This window comes from Perca fluviatilis, chromosome 4, assembly GCF_010015445.1.
Source record: "Perca fluviatilis chromosome 4, GENO_Pfluv_1.0, whole genome shotgun sequence".
Classification (NCBI taxonomy): Eukaryota; Metazoa; Chordata; class Actinopteri; order Perciformes; family Percidae; genus Perca; species Perca fluviatilis.
This window is the reverse complement of record NC_053115.1, coordinates 21,518,005-21,536,394: the sequence shown is the minus strand read 5'-3', so window position 1 is coordinate 21,536,394 and position 18,390 is coordinate 21,518,005. Positions and strand designations below refer to the sequence as shown.

The 18,390-nt window shown below is 37.8% G+C and overlaps 1 protein-coding gene across 2 annotated transcripts in view; it reads left to right on the top strand.

Moving 5' to 3' along the window:
- Positions 1-15,726, top strand: part of slc6a11b (solute carrier family 6 member 11b) — a 29,841-nt gene extending 14,115 nt beyond the window's left edge. Inside the window, exons 7-15 of one of the 2 annotated variants that reach the window (XR_005638952.1) lie at positions 1,765-1,868; positions 2,175-2,299; positions 4,519-4,631; positions 5,043-5,180; positions 9,536-9,638; positions 10,314-10,414; positions 10,925-11,095; positions 13,354-13,562; positions 15,203-15,726. Coding sequence is in view for 1 of the 2 variants with exons in the window: in XM_039797403.1 (XP_039653337.1) it covers positions 1,765-1,868; positions 2,175-2,299; positions 4,519-4,631; positions 5,043-5,180; positions 9,536-9,638; positions 10,314-10,414; positions 10,925-11,095; positions 13,354-13,497 (999 nt within the window). In the remaining variant the exon portion in view is untranslated. Of the gene's footprint in view, positions 1-1,764; positions 1,869-2,174; positions 2,300-4,518; positions 4,632-5,042; positions 5,181-9,535; positions 9,639-10,313; positions 10,415-10,924; positions 11,096-13,353 lie in introns of both variants that reach the window. The other variant, XM_039797403.1, reaches the window with a different exon arrangement.
- The last annotated feature ends 2,664 nt before the right edge of the window (positions 15,727-18,390 follow it).

The window sequence follows — 18,390 nt, the reverse complement described above, 5'->3', positions numbered from 1 at the left end:
ACAGTCCTGTGTTTGTGAGGTCACAGAAGTTACCGTGGTTACTCCCAGGAGGGAGCGAAGACCGTGTGTTTGTTAATTGTTTCTCGGTGGGGAAATGAGATTAGTGGCTGAATGGTGATGTGAGAGAGTTTTCAAAGAGCCATGCTGCATTAAGTTTGAATTCGCTAGCACACTATGCTGTCCTGTGGGTCCGAGGGTTCTGTGCTCAACTATAAACTAGTTTCATAATGCACAGTTTACTGCTTCACTGAAGAATCTTACATGGGTAAATCTCCATGTAGCCCATGAATCAAAATACTGACTCATGTCCACATTGTACCTAAATATATACAAGTAATTGGCTGGGACAAAGAAGTTGATAAAGGTCTTGTATTATACTTCACATTTACTTATCACCCAGCTGTATCACCAAACCTTTACTAGCAATCTTCAATGATCCTAGCTGCATATGAATTTGCTCACAGACATTTCAGCGTAGCAGCTGATTACGGACCAACAATTCTTCATATACCAAAATGACAAATAGGGTGTTTGTCAGTGTCAAAGTCACAATGCTTCGACATTTATGTGAGGTACAACATTATCCTTCCAACTTTGCCACTGAGAGAGGACATCCATTATTCACGTAACCCCAAAAACCTGCTTGTTAGAAAAACATGAAGAACCAATAAGGTTGCTTTACTAGCGAGAATAGAGTCTTACAGAGACATGGGGGGCTAAAAGAGCAGCTTCACTTGTCTGATATCAGACATAATTGTCAACTTGTTACTTGCAGTCAACTCTGTGATGTGGGTGAATTCAAAGGTCTGGACCAAAGCAAACCGCTTTAGCCAAATTACAACAAGATTAAGAGTCTACAGCCAGGCTGTACTTAGGTGCAGGGGTACTTTGAGCTAAATGCTAATGTCAGCATGATAACATGCTAAAGTAACGTAGGTATGATGTTTACTATGTTCACCATCTTATTTTTGTGTGTTAGCATGCTAAGATTTGCTTTTTAGTACTAAACACAAAGTAGCTACACACTATTTATAACATTTTAAATGTAATGTTTTCAATGCTTTGGGTCCTCAACAAACACAGTTATGTTAACCCTACACTCACTTTACCATTCTGCTGCCAATAGTGATTTGAGTAAGAAAGGTATAAACAATATTGACCGTTTAAGTAAACCCTAAATTAAGCTGTAGCTATTCTACGTTAATCCCCACCCAACAGTAGAGAGGAATGGAGTTGGTGTAACGAAATATGAATATTTAGACACTGGAAGACTTTTATGTTGATCAATGATTCATGCTGCTCCACTGTGTGCCCCCTCAGAGGGGAAAGAAAACGGTTGAGCAGAGCCATAATTTCATCACAAAGTCACTGAGATGATGAAAATCAGGTAGATGAGTGATAACAAAAGAAATGTGCGGTTTCATTAGAGCCGATAAAGACATATGATAATCTCTTATAAATGGGAAAGCCTCTTCTACTTAGTGTAATTCTAATATTTAAATAAAAAAATCTCACAAAGAATCTTCAGTGGCAAAAGGCTGAGAAGCATCAATGAAATGGAAATTAAACTGTAAGATGGATCAAGAGCATGACAAATTATCAGATGCCTTAAAAATTCTCAAACTTTGATTTGTGTATAAATATCTCTTCGAAGAATTCATCCCACTGGTACAGTTAGAGACTTTTAGCCAAGGAGGTGTTTTTTACTTTAATCGATCATTGATCTGTATATGTTTTGTATGTTTATGCAAACTTTTCCTTCAGGTGTGGGTGGATGCTGGAACCCAAATCTTCTTCTCCTATGCCATTTGCTTGGGGTGTCTCACTGCTCTAGGAAGTTACAATTCCTACAACAATAACTGCTACAGGTAAGAAAAGAATGTGATACTAGTATATGGATGAATGAATGGTTGATAATGACAGCCATCAATTTCAATCACTTCAGACTTACCAACATAAAGACTATAAGAATACAGGTAAAACTCCAGTGATTAAAGGTGATTGATAAGAATGGATGGATTGTCACATACTATATCATTTCAGTTTCTGTCCATCACACATGTCTGTGCATGAGACTGTATCAGGCAGAATGTCTGCCTTGCCTCTTGAGTAAGGTCTGGTGACAGCTCTAACAGTAAGTGTGAATTCCTCTTTCTGTCTGTCTTGCTCCTCAGGGACTGCCTCATGCTGTGTTGTCTGAACAGCGGCACCAGCTTTGTAGCAGGTTTTGCTATCTTCTCTGTGCTGGGATTCATGGCCTATGAACAAAATGTTCCCATCGAGGCTGTGGCAGAATCTGGTGAGAGAATAATGATCATGTTTCTTAATCAAAACAACTTCCAGGACTGTAATGCAGCTAAAGAAGATACTGTAGACTAGAGAAAGCCTGTCTGAGTCTTTGTGCCCCTCCCCCATCCATCATATGTTGCTAAAATGGATCAACATAACCAGTTATATAACTCCACACTCTTCACCTAGGCTCTTAGACCACCGCATTATGATTTATTCAAGTCAGTATGAATCATTTAGTGAATGTGACAGAGCGAGAGATTTGAAATGTTTGTCTCAGGGCACGGTGAGGACAGAGCGTAATGTTTTGAATGTGTTTCAAAGGGTCTGTCAACAAATGTAGGTGTTAAATAACGCAATGGCATACCACCTCTTATTTTGAATCAGTCAGTCCCCCAAGATCAGACATTGTGCCAGTTTGTGCACTTACAGTATGTTTTATGTCTATTTACCTTTAGTTCATATACAATGCTTTTTAAGACATTTGAGACATTTCAACACTCTTTGCCTAGTGGATTTACTGGATTGGATTTGATTAGTGGATTGGTTTCCTAACTTCTGCATTGTTTTTGTGTTGATAAATGGAATAATCCTGTTTATACCACTGTCATTTGCCAGTGATTTAAATAGTAAAACAAATAAAAATACAAAGCAATAATCAGGTTACATTAGGCCAAAAATAATTAAGGACACGCCCATTTACACAGGTGCGCCTAGGAAATTACCAAAAGTGCATTTGGCACACTCCCGACGCACTTGGAATGGTTCACTTGATCTGGCTGCGCAACTGGTTAATAGAGTTACCATACCATAACACCTAAAAGTGGGTGGACAAAACTCTCGTTGACCCCCCTATTTATATTCTGGCACCACAACGCAATGGACAGATAAAGAGATTGTTGGTTACATCTACGCTGTTTTACCGTACATGGCTGTAAATCCTATGATCATTTCATTTAACAAAACATTGAGAGAAATGTGAGAGAACCTTAAAAAGAGGAGAGAGAGCGAGATATTTATGAACTGTATGATCATTGCTATTATTAGGCCTTTATCTCATCTTAAATTGTTGTCTTAGAGCCCTACGGGATCGTCCACGACGTCACACGGTACCTCCGATTAATATTTAGATTATTTAATGAAACCTTTATCGATCTTCTTACCGTTTTTTCCAGCTAGAAGCTAACAAGCTAGCCATCACGGGGGTGTCTTTGTTGTCTTCATAGCCTTTACAGAAGGTTTTCTATCCAGCCTGGAATTTGTGCCTCTTTTCGGAGTTGTTCAGCAATAAATCCAAACGCTTACATCCAAGATTTATCCACTCGATGTCCGTAATTTATCAATTTTCCGTCATTTCTGCCGCTAGCTCTGTGCTACCGGCTGCTACAGTTTAGTATAAATCTCCCATGATGCTTTGCAAGACTGTTTTAATGGGAAGGCAGGTCCATCACACAAAGAGTATATAGTCGAAAAGAGAGTTCACTCCAGGAAATAGGAGCGAGAACAAAGAGTAAAGTGAAAAAGAGAGATAACTACGGTCTATGACCGTTCTACAGAGAAGAATGGCCTCACTGTTTAGATATTTGGGATACATTTGGGCCTTTTTTTGAAGAAATGTAAATAGTTTGTCATTTATATGAGTTATAATGTTCATTATGTTTATTTTTGCACTGGATGACTCCAAATATATAGGATAACTGTTTTAGACAACACAAATGCTTGCTGTGTGTGTGATATCAATACATTTGAACATTATTATTTTGATTATTGGCAAAAGCGTCTGGACTTTTTTAGAACATTTTTATATATTTTGTCAACTATATAAGTTATAATGTTTATTTCTTCACAGTTTGACACCCAAGACATATGGGAACTGATTAGGACAGGAGATTGGCTTAGCTTTTATTGTTCTGTGTGTGATATCAATAAATATCTGTGAGATTTATTTTCCGTTTTATTTATTTATTTGTTTTTAAGGTCATACAACCTTTTTTTACTTTCAATTGACCTCACTACAGCTCAAATATTCTAATAGCCCAGTTTTCCCTTACAAAAAATGATGTACATTGATTGACTATAGATAACAGGGTTGATGTTTTACAAGCTTTTTTAGAAAATAAAACCAGACGGAAAAGGAATTGTAAAAATGGCCTTAGGTTCCTGGACGTTAAAACTCTCACCTCCTCTAATGGGATTCCTGTTTGTGATTTCTTTTCCCGTGTGATGCAGGTCCTGGTCTTGCATTTATTGCATACCCCAAGGCTGTTACTATGATGCCTCTGTCTCCACTTTGGGCCTGTCTCTTCTTCATGATGCTCATCTTCCTCGGCCTGGACAGTCAGGTGAGGACCACTAGTGTGAGAATACTGAGATTATAGAGAATATTTCGCTTTGAAAAGAAATGTTAAGGTTGCTAAATATGTGCAAGTTAAAATATAAACTAAATCATGGTAAGACTGATTGATGTTTTGGCTCAAATTACTCTGTTTAGACTATGATTGTATTGATTTTCTTTGAATTTAGTTCAGTTGTTTTATTTTTGTGAACCCTAAATGGCGATTTGAGTCATGTCTCGTTTGCTGAAACAAATGTTATAAGTACTGATGCCTGACTTTTTGTTTGTAATTATGTATGATATGATTTAAATGCTTAGCCACTGCGGAATAACTTTGTTGTTTTTAATATATCATAGTATTGTCTTGTCATCTAATTTATAACTAAACAAGGCTGTTTCCTTCTTTTTTATTTCACAGTTTGTGTGTGTGGAGAGTTTAGTGACAGCTGTGGTAGACATGTACCCTGAGACCTTCAGGAGAGGCTACCGCAGAGAACTGCTGATTCTGGGCATGTCCATAGCCTCCTTCTTCATAGGACTCATCATGTGTACAGAGGTAAGACTCAGCTATAGTTACATCTTTTGAGTAGAAGGTAAATCATGTCAAGTTTATAAATCGTTTATTTGGAAATGCATTATCTACTGAAAACAGCATATAAAAAGAAAGGGTGACTTGTTTATTACAATTTTTTTTTAAATAAATAGTTATGTACATTTTAAACTCTAGAAAAAATATTCTCTACAAGGCTCGATAATTTCATTACTAAACATAATGTACTGTGTGATCAGCAATATGGTTTCAGGGCTAATAGGACAACTTCACATGCACTTATTCAATTTGTAGAAGGAATAACAACAGCAATAGAACAAAAAAAATATGCAGTGGGGTTATTCTTGGATCTTAAGAAGGCATTTGATACAGTAGACCACCATTTATTAATCATGAAATTATACAAATATGGAATTAGGGGGACTGCACTTTCTTGGTTAAATAGCTACTTACATAATCAACAACAATATGGTGAACTGCAAAACCATAAATCAAAGTTAAAGAAAATCACCTGTGGGGTCCCCAGGGGTCAGTGTTGGGACCATTGTTGTTTGACTTATATATAAATAATGTATGGGAGGTGTCAAAAAAAATTGAAAACCATTTTATTTGCTGATGACACTAATTGAATCTGTTATGGGGAAAATTTTGAACAACTCTTGGATACAGTGGAAAATGAATTTAAAAAGATGAAAAGTTGGTTTGATGCAAATAAACTAACACTGAACTTAAGTAAAACAAAATGTATAATTTATGGTAATCGTGCAATAACTTTACACAAAAAACTTATGATAAATGACATTGAAATAGAAAAAGTAAAAGAACTTAAATTTCTGGGAGTAATAATCGATGAGAAATTATGTTGGAAGCCACATATACACTATATTAAGGCTAAAATATCAAAATCAATTGCTATACTGTATAAAACCAATTACCTATTAAATCAACGCTCATTGTATACATTGTATTGATCCTTCATACTGCCATATATTACTTACTGTTTGGAAGTATGGGGAAACATTTACAAAACGAACATTGAACCTATTTTTATTCTTCAAAAGAGAGCCTTAAGACTTGTAAATAAAACCACTTATAGAGCATCAACTAATCCACTTTTTATCAAATTAAAAGCACTAAAATTCAGAGATATTGTTGACTATAAAATTGCACAAATTATGTACAAAGTAAATAATCAACAGCTATCGAACAGTATCCAAGGGTTGTTTCAAATGAGAGAGCGCAAGCATAACTTAAGAGGAATGTTGGAACGTTTGTATTTCAAAAGAAACTTATAAGAACAAATGTAAATATCACTGCATCACAACCAAAAGAGTTAATGTATGGAACAGCTGCAGTGAAGAGATGAAATCATGTACAACAATGAGCAATTTCAAAAGACTATTTAAAATGAATATATTGAATGGATATGAAAAGGACTCAAGGTGATAGTATTGTGTACTGACTGTTAGGTTCCTGGACCTATATACTAAGTCTAGTATGGATGTGTTATTATTTGATTTACTATAGATAGATGGAAAGGAAGAAGATAGATGGAAAAGAAAGAAAGAGGGAAAAAAAGTGTAAATGTGTGTGTATGTATGCATCTGTGTCTGTGTATGCATGGGTATATGTGAGCTGTAGGTAGGTAGATATACGGTGTACGTGTATATAAAGAAGAATTGTGTTGAATTGTTTTGTATTTAACTAAAGGATAAAAATAGAGAAAGGGGGTAGGACTAGAAAAGTTTGTTTATGAACTTCTTCCTACTCCTTTTTGAACGTGGGAATTTCTTATTTGAATTACTAATAATAATTTTGGTAGATTGTGCTGAGAAGCACATGTCCTTATGTATCTGTCGTTTTAATTTTATATATGTATGTGTGTAGGAAAAATAGGAAAATTAGGAAAGAATATTACTTACTAAACTCAGGAGGAAATGAAAGCAAAAGAAAGCAGAACGTGAGAAAGTTTACAAACTACACAAAATGACAAAATAAAACTAAAGTATTGCAATAGCAAAGGCATTGTATTGCTACAATCCTACAGTACATTTGAGCAATGAAACAAACAAGTCAAATATGTAGAAAGGAGAGTAAATACTGAGTGAAAATTGTATATTTTACTTACATGTGCTGTTGAGTATGTGATGGCTTAGTTACTTGACAGATAGAGAACCTTTTCTCTCGGGGGCTGGTTTTCTACTACTTTCAGCTTTGGAGATTTACCTTCACACCTTATGTTTGTATTTACATGTAGACATGTAATCATCTGCATCATTATCAAGTCTTAGATGAAGCCCAGCCAGGTACATTCTAGTCTGGCTCACAGGATGTACATTGCTGGGATAAATCCTGACATGTCCCTCCCCTTCCCCTATCTCCATTATCTCAATGCATCTATTTTGTGCACTGTTGCTGTATCTGGGGCTGTGATTGGTTTAAAGGTCCCATGGCAAAATTTCACTTTATGAGGTTTTTTAACATTAATATGCGTTCCCTCAGCCTGCCTATGGTTCTCCAGTGGCTAGAAATGGCGATAGGTGTAAACCGAGCCATGGGTATCCTGCTCTGCCTTTGAGAAAATGAAAGCTCAGATGGGCTGATCTGGAATCTTGCTCCTTATGAGGTCATAAGGAGCAAGGTTACCTCCCCTTTCTCTGCTTTGCCCTCCCAGAGAATTTGGCCCACTCATGAGAGAGAGACATTATGGCTATCAAACAAGCAAAGTGGCAGTTGGTCAAGGCCACACCCCCACCCTCCACCTTGCCCCCCCCTCTCTCCTCCTCAATAGCTACAGACACAGAAGTGGCACATACTAAGGAAAGCTCATTGTGGGACTGGCTCTAGTGTCTGTAATTCTGCACCAACACTGAATTTCGGGAAAGAGACTTCAGATACAGTATTAAGGGACCACTAAGGTCTATATAAAGGCATCCAAAGAGCACCTTGTCATGGGACCTTTAAAGTAATACAAACAAGCCGGAGTGTTTTTTTTTCTCCCTATCCCAGAAGAGTTAGCCAGTGAGCAGTGTAGCCAGACCATACTGACACAGCGCTGTGGAGATAGGACTGGCAATGCGAGACTATGTACAGTCTAAATGAATGGTCAACAATCTATATGATAGAAAAGAATGTGGCCCTGTTAGGTCAAAATAATGTAATAATTTCATACAGAGTATAATGTGATCATGTTTCAATCCTAAAGGTCTGTGGTCAAGTTATTCATCTAGAGCTGTAAACATGTACATGTCACCAGCTCTGCTGTGCTTTTACAGTAAGACATTTTATCTGTATATGATAATAATGGAACTATCAAGAAGCTCTTTCATCCACTAAAAGCTTTTTATGTGTCCATGTGCGCTGCTCTCTATCCATCCCCACTGTAAAAATGCTGTATTGTTCTCTAGTGGACCATTATGGCCATGAAACAGGGGGAAAGATGCAATATTAAAGGACAGCACTTTCTCAGTTTTTCTCTTTTATAGACTGCTGCATTGACCAATGACTTGACTTCTGTTTCAAAGTCACCAAAACATAAAAAATGGCAATTTTTTCCCTCTGCTTTTAGACGTCTTTCAGCACTACCTGCACTCTAGACACTTTATTCCTTTCGCCAAGGAGCTATCATAGATAAATGTCACAAGAGCCTAGAGTAAAGGATTAAATCACAGTTCAAGTTCAAGGTCATCTGGGAGTGTAGTTCAATACCTGGCTGAAGTATGGGAATAAAGACAATCAATGATTTTTACATTTTCGTAATATCCGTAGCTGTTTACAAGAAGTTTAGAGCTGTGATGTAACTTGTCGGCAGAGCCAGGCTAGCTCGTACCCAGCTTTTATTCTAAGCTAAGCTAACCAGTTGCTTGCTTCAGTTTCATATTGAACTGTCAGATATTAGAGGTATAGTGAAAAAGCGTATTTCCCAAAAATGTCGAAGTACTCTTTTAGGAGGAATGGATCACAGCGATGGGGACAGACATCAAATATAACAAGGCATATAATGAAGAAAACAAATGTGATGGGTGAAATTGCTCTTCCACTGTACTTTCACTTTCAAATGCTAAAGCCATAATGAACAACCAAAGAACAGAGTGTGTACTGTAGATGGGGTTTAAATAGCCCTCTAAAGAAATAACACTGATTACTGCATAGATGTTTTAACACCACATTTGGCGGGAACCTCTTGAGGCAATGAATCATGGTAAACTTAGGACAAATCCTCATTTTAGTTAAAAGAAACATCATTTCTAAGTTGGCTTACTTTATGTCACTATGACATTGGCCCCTGACGGCCACATCAAGAAGTCTGATGCTCACACAGTGGCTGTGAAAGGAAACTGACACCTGTCTCGTCTTATCAGGGAGGGATGTACGTCTTCCAGTTGTTTGACTCGTATGCTGCCAGCGGGATGTGTTTGCTGTTTGTGGCCATATTTGAGTCCATATGTATCGGCTGGGTGTACGGTAAGATAACAGTCTCAACTTGAAACGTAACTAATTTCAGAGAAATGTTGTTTTTTTATTCCTCTTCCTTGTCACCTCAGATAACAGTAGTCTGTATTTTGTCAACCGAACAACTGTCACATTTCAGCACAGAAAAAGAGACCATTGCCACAAACATTGTATGATGCGTTTACCCTCTTTGCTGCATTAATATTTCTTCTCTGCCCTCTGCTGGAGGATGGGCTCAAACACATGCATCATTTACTTAGTGTTATAGAAGGCACAATGTTTTTTTATTGAGATATTGAAAATGATATGGTATTTTAGCAGTGTGAAATATTGCCATTCTGCGTTTTTATTAAGCAAACATAGTGCCTGTTTTCTATTAATATGCCCTCAAAAGAATTGCCCTAAATAATTTGCTTTAATTTCTGGGTTTAAATATCATCACATTTACATATATTGTCTCATTGAAGACGATTTAAAAACAAACCCAAATTATATTAAGTAAAGAATATTTTACATGCAGCAATGCAGAACGTCTGTCTCACATCAAAGAAAGTTTCAGACAACATTTTACCCACATATTGTCAGCAGTTCTGTTTAGATTGTCACAAACTGTCAAAAGACATAAATCACATAATTATTTTGATGGTACATGCAGAAACTCTTGAGTGACACTTATTTGCATTTCAGGTAGTGACAGATTCTACCTAAATATTGAGGACATGATTGGCTACAAACCGGTCTTCTTCATCAAATGGTGCTGGATGATCCTGACCCCGGGCATTTGTGCTGTGAGTCTGACTGCAGACTGGACAACATATCATGTAGATAAGCTCAATAGCGATGACGGACAGACACATTCAAAGGAAACTCTTATTTTTAAGATGGATTCTGGCTTTCAAATGAATAGCAGTATTTATTTATGGAGAATTAGTTTTTGGTTCATTTTGCAAGATAATTTCTCACTTTGTGTGAACAATTAAGTTGCATCCACTAGCTGTTTCTATGTAAATAGAACGAAGTGGAATTTATGTATTAAATATTTTGTGACGCAAGATAAAGCACTGGAAAAAAACAGCGTGTTACATATGCATCTTTGATGTATTCCTGGATTTTGGAGAATGTAACATTTTACATAATTGGTTTGGGTTGTTTTCACATTAATTATATATGGCAATTCACTACAGCACCATACTGATTCTGAATTCAAAGTATGTGACCTTTTATTTATCAGTAGAGGCATTTATTTCTCACAATGTAAGAAACATTTACAAATAGGATGTCATTTTCGTCTCCTGCAGGCAATTTTCCTGTTCTTCCTGATTAAATACAAACCGCTGAAGTACAACAACGTGTACACCTACCCTGACTGGGGCTATGGTATTGGCTGGTTCATGGCCATGTCCTCAATGGTCTGCATCCCTGTGGGGATGATCTGGATGATCTGGAAGACTCCTGGCACCTTCTCTGAGGTAAGACGTACATGGACAAATCTTACAAGATTTTCTTTTTGTAAAGAAAAACAGTATTATTGCATGTAAACTTGATCAATATTGTCATTGTCAAATAAACAGTAATACCTTTACATACCAGTAATTAGATAATAATAGAATTAATGTTGATAAGACCCTCACACAGCCGAACGGCGATAGTGACTGTTATTCACTGGATGCAGCCTGATCTCCTTGTAATGAAGGAAATGACTCAAAAGAATCCAGCTGTTGTATCTCTCCCATCTGACTTCCTCAGAGGGATTGTGACACAGTTCGATGATCTCCCATCGTTGCTTCAGGGAAGATCAAATAAACAAATTGGAGGTTTCTGACATGATATGATCAGTAGTGGCCTCTAGCTTTTGGCAGACCTGAGGCATGATGAAAATTAGAGGAATAATATCAGTGATCTTGGGCCCTATCTTGCACTCAGCGCAATTGCCTTTGTACACCGACGCATGTATCATTCCTATTTTGCACCCGACGCACAGCGGACTTTTCCCTCCACAGACGCACGTCGGTAAATTAGGGAATGTATTTGCGCTCCCGGGGGCGGTTCAGCGAAAAGAGGAGTGGTGTTCCGGTGCAAACGTTATGTGGTCCTATTTTGCAGTTTCAGAAAACAATTCTGCCACTGACCAGGAAAAAACTAGTCTAAAGTCAGTAGCGCTAGTCTAAAGTCAGTAGCGCGTTATTCAGATGCTATTTTAGGGACGAATGCTTGGCCATAATGTAGCATGTGCACAACGTGCATACACTTCTCTCATCTACAGCAGTTCCCATTTTTGAAAACCATACATAATTACAAAGAAAAATATTACTGAAAATGCGCTTCAGGTGTTTGGATAGATCAGGAGGCACTTTACAGTACAGTCCTCAAAAAGTCGCAGCATTCTTTGTGGCTTGTTGTGTTTTACACAACATTTCCATGAATCATGGATGTGTTGATGACATAAATGAGGAAATATTAGAAGACTTAAGGAGACGTGATGTTGAACTACGGCGGGATTGGACACTCCGGCGGAATCTGGTCCGGGAGTAATGCGCGATGCGCTCCTGATGGAGCGGGTGGATGGAGATGGAGTGGGGGGAGGAGGAAGGGGCACAACAGGAGCAGGTGGTGCGTTTGGAGGCCCACGCTCCATGGCTGCAGCAATCCTCTCCAGACTTGAGGAGATGGGCCCGAGAGGCCGCAGCAACATCGCCACACGGCCAAGACAGGCATTTATTACTTTGCCGCATCCCGGACAGCTCCCGCTGGCGTGCGCCAGACAAATCCGCCGTCATAATAGCAATCCGCCATTGAACAAGCGCGCCTGCTCTTAAAGGGAATGAGAGATGATGCTCTGATTGGTTATTTTCACGTTATGCCCAAACCACACCTAGCTACTTAAGACCAACCCATTTTAGATTTGCGTCGGGCGCAAGAGTCATTTATCCCGGCGGTATAATAGCAACAGTGCACAAGATCCGCCCACAAAGCTACTTGCGTTTTGCGTTTCATACTTGCGTTTCAGATCGTTAAAATAGGGCAATAAGTGTAAAAATCTATTCCTTATCTGGATGCACTGAATCATAACAAACCTACCCTACGCCGGTATAATAGCAACAGCACCCGAGATCCGCCCACAAAGCTACTTGTGTTTTGCGTTTCAGATCGTTAAAATAGGGCCCGATGTGTTGGTCATGTCTTTAATGAAATCCACATGGCATACAAATGCTAGACCTAGGTAAAGAGAGATATCTCAAAAAATACTTTGATTTGGTTATATATGCACATATTTTTATATGCATTATATTGATATCAGAGTGGCTATTCGGTTACTTAGCAAATTAACTGACTATGACATTTTTTAGATGCCTGGAAGACATACTTTTAAAAAAATATGCTTTATACAGTTTATATAGTATTTTATATCTCAATGCTCTTTTATTCACTTGGTTATCCCCGTACTTTTAGATGGAATAACAAGGACTGAAACTAAAACCTTTCAGGCTAATGTCTGTACAAATGGTTTCATAATGTAACACTCACAAAAAGCAGATTTGTGTAGACTATATATGTCAAATTAATTGCATTTTTTTATTTTTGGATACATTTTGTTTTTGTTGATGCTTTTCTAGTTCCTTCAAGGAGTATGACTATATGCATAAGCTGTATCTACCCAATGCTGCAAATAGAAATAGTGTTGTGGTGGGAGCCTAAAATATAACCTCTTTTGTCTTTTTCTTTGCAGAGAATGAAGAAGTTGACGACTCCCAGCCCGGACCTGATAATGAGAGGAAAGCTCGCTGCCCTCAGTCCTTACGCTGCCAACGATGCAAAACTTAAGGTTGATGGGAAAATATCCACCATCTCAGAGAAGGAGACGCATTTCTAACTGACAGACCAAGAAGCCTGCCTTCTTCATAATACGTCCAACAAATGAAAACTACAGCAAACAACGTCAGCATTATCCATCACTACACAAAAAAGGGAAAAGAAACAAACGACTTGCAGTGTTATTTTTGTTTTCAAAAAAAGAAAAGGAAAAAAAAGCTATCACATGATTCTTAGTCGGCTTCTTTTTTTGCACAAACTTTGATAACACATTTGTTGTTGTTTTCAGTTAACATCGTGACTAAAGCAGCTGTTTCTTTTCTTTTCTAACCATTAATATTTTTCAAATCTGTTTGATGACATACAATACATGGCTAAAACTTGTCCTGGTATCTTGTCAGTATTGGTCACACTAGTGTCTGGGCCTGTAGAACAATACCAGTGACCTGTGTTGTAAAATACTTACACTGTACATTTAAGTTCTGTGCCTCTCTATTAGGTACTAGGTACCCAAATGTGATTATCTAAAATGTAGCAGCCTGGGGACCATTCTACATAGTTTTGTGTTTTAAGAGAAAGCTACAGTGTGTGTTGGGGGCATACCCTGAATACTGGAGGTAAAACTTTAAGTTGTATATAAAAAAGATTCCATAAAAATCTTGGATCTTGGAAAAATCTTGGAACCCGCTGTTACTGTGAGGGTTTTCAGGCCTTCGTGATTGTTATTTACTTGAATTTAATGTTGTTGCTAGGCAACATAAGAAACAACTCTGCTTACTGGATGTAATTGAAGAATGTTATTAGGCTACTGATCAACATGTTAGGATGTATTAGGTCCTTGAGGGCTTTGTTGATTTCCATGGCACTGCTCTTTCTAAATAGGCGTCTCATAGATAAATAGTAAGACCATTCCCCTTTTAGAAACCTTTAATTTTACATCTCTTGTTTTGAGCTACAAATCTTCACATGGCTACAAATAGTGAGTGACTTCAGGCTGAGTCTAAAAACACCTCTCTCTCCCCTAGCTGCCCTCCTATAAGTCGTGGGTATCTGTCATTTCACAGCAATTATGCTGAGCCTAACACAGAGTGACATACAGACGTGCTTCCACCCCTGCATTTTTATTTCCTGTTCCGCCTGTAGAAGAGAAGATGAACGCCCATCAGCTGAGCATTTCAAAACCCATCTGTCTTCTTATCCCCCCCTCTTTTTCTTCTTTCCCCTTGTCCCCTTCTATCTTTTCTCCCGCTGTCCTTCCTTCTCATCCTCAACCTCTGCTTCAATGTTTTCCCACTTCTGTCTTTGGCTTCTCTTCATCACGTGGAGGGCTTAAACAATGATACGGGCCTTGTATAGAACTGTGATGCTGCTGAAAGCTTTGTATTTGGTTGCAGAATTGTGCATCAGGGACAGTCTTGCAGTCGATTTGTGTTTCTGTGACCTTTCCTAAACCTCCATAAAAAAAAAAAAGTCTTTTAATTTTGCTGTCTGGGCCACTGCAGGGGTAAAAGCACAGTATGTTCCTGTCATCCATTTAATTGTAGTAAGAGTCAATGAGCTGGTCTCATTGTTCAGCTCAATCTCAGTCCATTACAGCCTCATGTAATCAGCACTTGAATTACTCTGAGTTTTCCTATCTCCCTTCCTTGCTTTGTCCGACTTTCTCACGTCCCTGTCCTTTCTTCCCTCTGTCCTTTGTTTCCGGATGAAAATGCAATCAGAGGAGAGCATCTGAGGGGATGAAACTCAAATTTCTCTCTTTACAGCTTTTCAGGAGGAGGCAAAGAAAGCAGGGGAAGAAATTAGGAATTGATGAGCTGAGGAAGTGCGTGATCGAGCAAGTGACGAGGGAAACTGAGGAAGTGTTAAGTGACTGAAGCTCCTCCTGTCTAAGCTGTGACATCCTCCTAAACATGTGATTGGTTCCGCTGGTGTGGTTGCATTATGACATTATCACCTCCTCACTGATGTTTGTGCAAGTTAATAGTCGTGTGCATCGTAAGTTGTAGCCTGCTGTTTAACACTGATCATGTTATTGTATATTTTCACATCTCTTTCTAGAAATGTGTGGTCTCTTACTTGACATGAAATATGTTTTAAAAGAATTGCTGTATTAAAAAGAATATGACCTTTTTTTGACTTTTGATATGTCGCTCAAAAGATGTTATAGAAATATAATGGAAGGTGTTTTACTGTTCTATATTGTTCTACACACATTTTGGTATTCACAGGACACATGAACTGTCTGCTTACTCATTTTTAAGAATAAATATTATAAAGGGAAATTAAATGCAGGCTCTGGTCTTTTTTAATTTATTTTTTTAATATTTTTTGCGTTTAAACAAGAAACAGCACAGAAAGGTGCACAATAACCCCCACCCAAACAGCTATACAGCACATCCAACAACAACACAAAGAAATAATTGAATAAGATTAAATAATAATAAAAACAAATGTCGCAGAATTAAACCTAATTAGACATCAAACAAGTAGCCTATGTTAATTAATCATATGAATTTAAGTAAAATATTGTTTTCAGTCCACTATATGTATAGGTCAGTTTAGGGTAACCAGTCATCAAAAGCTGTATAATGTTGTGTGTCCCATTATTGGGGATTATGAGTGGGTTCTTCTGCTTTTGATATACTCTTTCTTACATTGCAGCATCGCACTTATCTTTAAAAGGAAAAAAATAATCTTAGATACTGATATTTCCCTGTTAGTCCTTTGAATGGGTTTCAATGCCTCTATTTGTGACTTTATAGATAAAACGATAGGATCAGATAAGATAAGATGGCATTTTACCAAGTCCAACAGCGACTGGATCATTGACAGACACAAAGTAATAAGATTCCTTTATGCAAAATTTGCACACGCATGTAAAGGACAGATGACTGAATAAAATATTTGGAAAATAATGACTTCATACAAAAAGCTTGTTTTTTAACATTAATATAGCCTACATATTCAGTTTATTGTACATTTAATATGAGAATACTAATCGATGACGGGCACACAAAAACGGCCTACAGCCCATATTGTAGATATTAGCTAGATGTAGATGTAATAGAAATGTGTAAAGGAAAAACATCTAACATACGGTATTAAAACCCTACACACCTATTATCCACCCACACGGGATGTTCTCTGTAATCTGCCCGGTTAGATCTCCTCTCAGGACTGTGAGGGTGCATACAAAATGGGCTAGCTTGACATCTCCCTCACTCTTGTGTTGGCTTTGTTGTACCTGTCAGGGCAGGACAATTTCCCTTGTTATTAATACAAAGAGTTTTGTGACAATACAGAATTCCCAGCATAGCTCCACCCTACTTCCACATGACTATCAGCCACAGTCACAGTATGGAAAGCACAGGTGTGAATAATACAATTAAGGAAGCCTGAATTCAATTGAGCTGCTTTGGTTTCAGTTTCCTGGTGTTGAGCACATGGGCTCACTGTCACACTGTCACAATGTCATGGTTTACTGGGGCACTTGAATAAAACTGAGCCATAAAGTTATTAGTAGCGCCTGTGTTTCCCTTCTATGACAAGTCAAAATGATCCACAATTATGACAGTGTCTCGTTTCGCTGCAGCTGGGAACCTTTGTTGCATTTTCTCTCCCTTACTTTCTCCTATTTCTGTATCTTTATTGTCACCACTATGTGTGTTGTTCTCTATAGTTTTCACTGTCTTAAGCAACTAGAGGCCTCTGAAATCCTGATTACAGCCTACATGAGTATAGGGCCAGCAGCCCTCAGACCATATCTATAAATAAAAGAAACAATAAGGAAATTGTCTACAAACAACTTTTTTCTTTTTTTCTATGATCTTATTAGATTATTTCTTTGAGGGACCTCCACATGACTGTAGTCCAGATTTCATGAAATCCTGTACCAGTGTGTTTGTAGGCATCTGTGTGGGTGTTTCAGTGTGGTGTGTGGTGTGGTGAGCATACTTTGTGTTTATGTATGTGTCACACTTCAGAAATCAGCTTTACTTTCTTTGACTTGGAGGTGACATCTTGACTTGATCCGGTAGATGGTGTAAAGTAAATCTTTTTTCTGTTGTTGTATCACGCTGCTGCTGCTTCATTCGAGCAAAACCCAGTGTCTAAATGGCTGTCAGCAGGGAAAATCTGTCTCCCTGTAAAATGTCTTCTTGCGTTTTTAATTTTTTCTTTTGGGAGATAAGCCTTTATCTAAAACCTTGATCTAAAACAGCACTGTTGGCTGACATGCACATACATTTTTAATACAATTTCCCTTTAGGCAGGGTTGTTTTATTCCACTTCTTCCAATGAGTGTTAGGTGTCAGGTGGCAGATCCATAGTCAATGTTAAATGGAAGTTTTTTTTGGAAGCTGCAGATCGTCCAGTACAACAGTAAAGTAGACTAGGCAGAAAGAAAGGCAGATTAAGGAAACGCCTAAAAGTTGAATTTTTATTTTTAAAATGACATTGATATATTTCTGGCCACTAGGGTGCAGAAACAAAAAAATAGCCGGTAGTTACACACTCACCAAATTAATTTTGTTTATTATATGCTTATGCATCTTATGTTTAAATCAATGGCTAATAGAGGCTTGGCTAATGTGTTAACAGTTGGCTACTTACACAAACTGCAAACAGCAGAAAAACTCCAATATTAAGTGTAACTCCACTATTAACTCTACTGTTTGCTCTGATCAGGGGCTCTTATACTTACTAGGTATTTTAGTTTTTATTATCAGTTAGTTGCTAACTTCGTTTGGCGTTGGGATTGCGGTGCGATACGTTTGACAAGATAGGGTTGATGAGAGTGAAACAACAAAACCATTCAAAGTAAATGTGCAGGCCATAAAACCAAAACAATAAGCTAAAAGAAGCTAACAAGAATGATAATTTTCAATGATTTTGGTACTACAGAATCAGTGACCTTTTCACCTTTGCTTTAATGTTAATATTATATATATAT